The sequence below is a fragment of the Octodon degus genome, unplaced genomic scaffold (genome assembly GCF_000260255.1).
Source record: "Octodon degus isolate 3935 unplaced genomic scaffold, OctDeg1.0 scaffold00145, whole genome shotgun sequence".
NCBI classification, from domain to species: domain Eukaryota; kingdom Metazoa; phylum Chordata; class Mammalia; order Rodentia; family Octodontidae; genus Octodon; species Octodon degus.
Window position 1 is genome coordinate 7,395,842 of NW_004524721.1, and position 2,558 is coordinate 7,398,399.

The 2,558-nt window shown below is 43.4% G+C and overlaps 1 protein-coding gene across 1 annotated transcript in view; it reads right to left on the reverse strand.

Annotated features, from left to right (window-relative positions):
- Positions 1 to 428: 428 nt before the first annotated feature.
- Positions 429 to 2,558, reverse strand: part of Otud1 (OTU deubiquitinase 1) — a 2,915-nt gene continuing 785 nt past the window's right edge. The window contains exon 2 of the mRNA XM_012517067.2: positions 429 to 2,556. Within this exon, the coding sequence (XP_012372521.1) occupies positions 1,584 to 2,556 (973 nt within the window). The 3' untranslated portion in view covers positions 429 to 1,583. The remainder of the gene's footprint in view (positions 2,557 to 2,558) is intronic.

A 2,558-nucleotide genomic window follows, 5' to 3' on the forward strand; every position in this document is an offset into this window, starting at 1 on the left:
ATAACACATTTTAAAATAGACATTTATGGTCTCAAGAGGTCCCAACCAAGTTTTTAAACAAATCAAGAGAGCTGCTTTGATTTCTCTTTAATCAAGATCTATGCTGAGAAGCCAAAGTACGACCCTGAATTAGACAATGCTGGGGAATACAAAAACTTGCACTTCCCTTTTCATTAGCCAATAGGTAGAGCTTTAATTTTAAATGAAATTATAATTAGAAATAATGAGAGTTATTTCTCGAGTCACTCCACCTTTAAAATTATACTTCATTGAGACTTATCCTTTGAAATTACTAATGATTAGCTTTTCCTGTTCATGTGAGCATTTAGGAAACTCACAATTTTGTGGCATTTTTACACATGAAAAACTTGTGTACATCTGAGAAAGGTTTCTACAGATAGCACAATTTAAAAACCACTCCACCCAAAGACAGTTGTAAAAGTGTGCATTTATTCATTCCATCAGCTGAGAACTGCTATTTTACAAATACAGTATTGTACAAAAAAATCACAAAATGTTACAAAATAAAAAAGTACAAACTCATTACTTAATAAATACGACTAAAAGTAGTTAAAGTGGAAATGAGATAGATTTTAGATTGGAGATACTGTTTGACCCAGCAAACCATACAAGCTATTCACAGACACTTTTACATAATACAAGCAATCCTACTTTGCCATTTCGAAAGATTTTAAGACAATATTCTCCTGCTATAAAAACACCAGGGATGGTTCCATTTATGCTATGTTTTTGATTAAGCAGGAGACTTCCCTCATCACAAAATTGTATAGCATGTTAAAATTCTTTCATAAGAAAATGACAAGTGTAAATAAAAACAAGAGCACCAGACAATCTACTCTGAACACAACCAGAACACAGAATCATCCCTGTCATCAGAAAATATCAGACTTTCATTCAAGACTTGGTACAACACCTTAAAGAAAAAGTCTTCCTACGTACTTCAAGTACTTAAGTACTTGAAGACTGACCATCTCTAGAAAAATAACAATTTCCAAAACAAGGCCATTTCAACAAAATGGAATAGGCCAATCATCTGGTAACATGAGTACAACAATATCCACTTGAAAAAATTACCTAAGAATTGTAAAATTCAAATTCCAACATAAAGTAACTACTAAATCACAAAACTGCTGAAAATAATAAATTTCATAGAAAGCACTTCTCCAGATTTATGCTTGAAAGCTGTGTCAAAATGGAACACATCATAGATGAAGGTCCACCAATTTTTAAAAATGTGCAAAAATACATTTTTATAGAAAATAGACTACAGGGAATGAACAAATTCATTATACTGTGAGAAATCAGCTTGCAATTTTAGTGCTCATTTTATACAGCAAATTATAAGTAGCAGTAGGACCACTCAAAAGTATCAGGAAACATCATCTAGGTGCCCAGCAACCTTCAGCTCTGCGAAAACATCCAAAGAAATGATTAAGGCATTGCACCTACAGAAAAACCTACTAGGAAGTTTAAAAGTGCCATACCCTGATTAGAATTCATGTGATTCTCCAAATATAAGTTAAGTACGCGATTGCCCCAAGGGGTTAAGGTTTTCAGACATTTCAAGAGCATGCGTTTTGTTCAATATACATTTTGGACAGAGATATGGCCATGGATTTGGCAAGTTCTTCATCACGTTTTCTTTGCACTTGGGTTTGTTTGCACCAACTGTCATACTCTGGGTTAGGATACAAATGATCGAAAACCGCATCATAGTGTCCATTACTGAGCCAACTGAGCCAAATACTGGGCCTTAAGGAATCCTCCGGACCCAGATAGTGAATCATGGTAGACACCGTGGGACTCTCCAACCTCCCTCCAGTAGTTAAGTGTATATTCACATTCAGCATCTGCCCCATTGCCAGCAATTCGGGGTACCCGGCCCAAGCCCCGTCTTGGGCAGCAGCGACGATAAACTCCCCCACATCACCCTCAATCAGGGGATTAAAGTGGTCGAGATGGTCTGCAATGTAGTGTACCGTCTGCTCCCGCAGCTCACGATGCAGGCTCTGGTCTCCATACACAGCCTTGCTGACCGCTCGGTACAGGCAGTTGCCGTCGGGGATGATGTGGAACCGGAACTTATTTCGCTGCCGCAGGTATTTGTCCTGCCTCTCCACCTCGGCCAGGTACAAGGCCAGCTTCTCATCTCGCGGATCCGATCTGGACACTACTACTGTGTCAACCGCACTAGCCGGCGCTGCCTCTCCGCGAGGAGCGGCGGGCGCCTCAGGCTCCTGGTCAGGACGCCGCGCCGAGTGCGTGTTTGCAGGATCGCTGCGGTCGCCGCTCCGATCCCAACCGCGGGGGACTCGCTCGGCCCGTGGCTCGTCAGCCCACAATCCGGGGCTGGGCTCAGGGCTCCCCGGAGGCGGCGCGGGCCCGCGGTGCTTGGCAGCGGCCAGGGCCTGGCGGTGCTCGCTCAGTCGGAAGTTCCTGTCGGGGCTCTCGCGCACCGCGTCCGGGCCGGGCTCGGCGCCGTCGGGCCGCAGCAGCTCCTCCAGCAGCCAGGTCGAAGAGCCCCTGCGCGGCGGCGG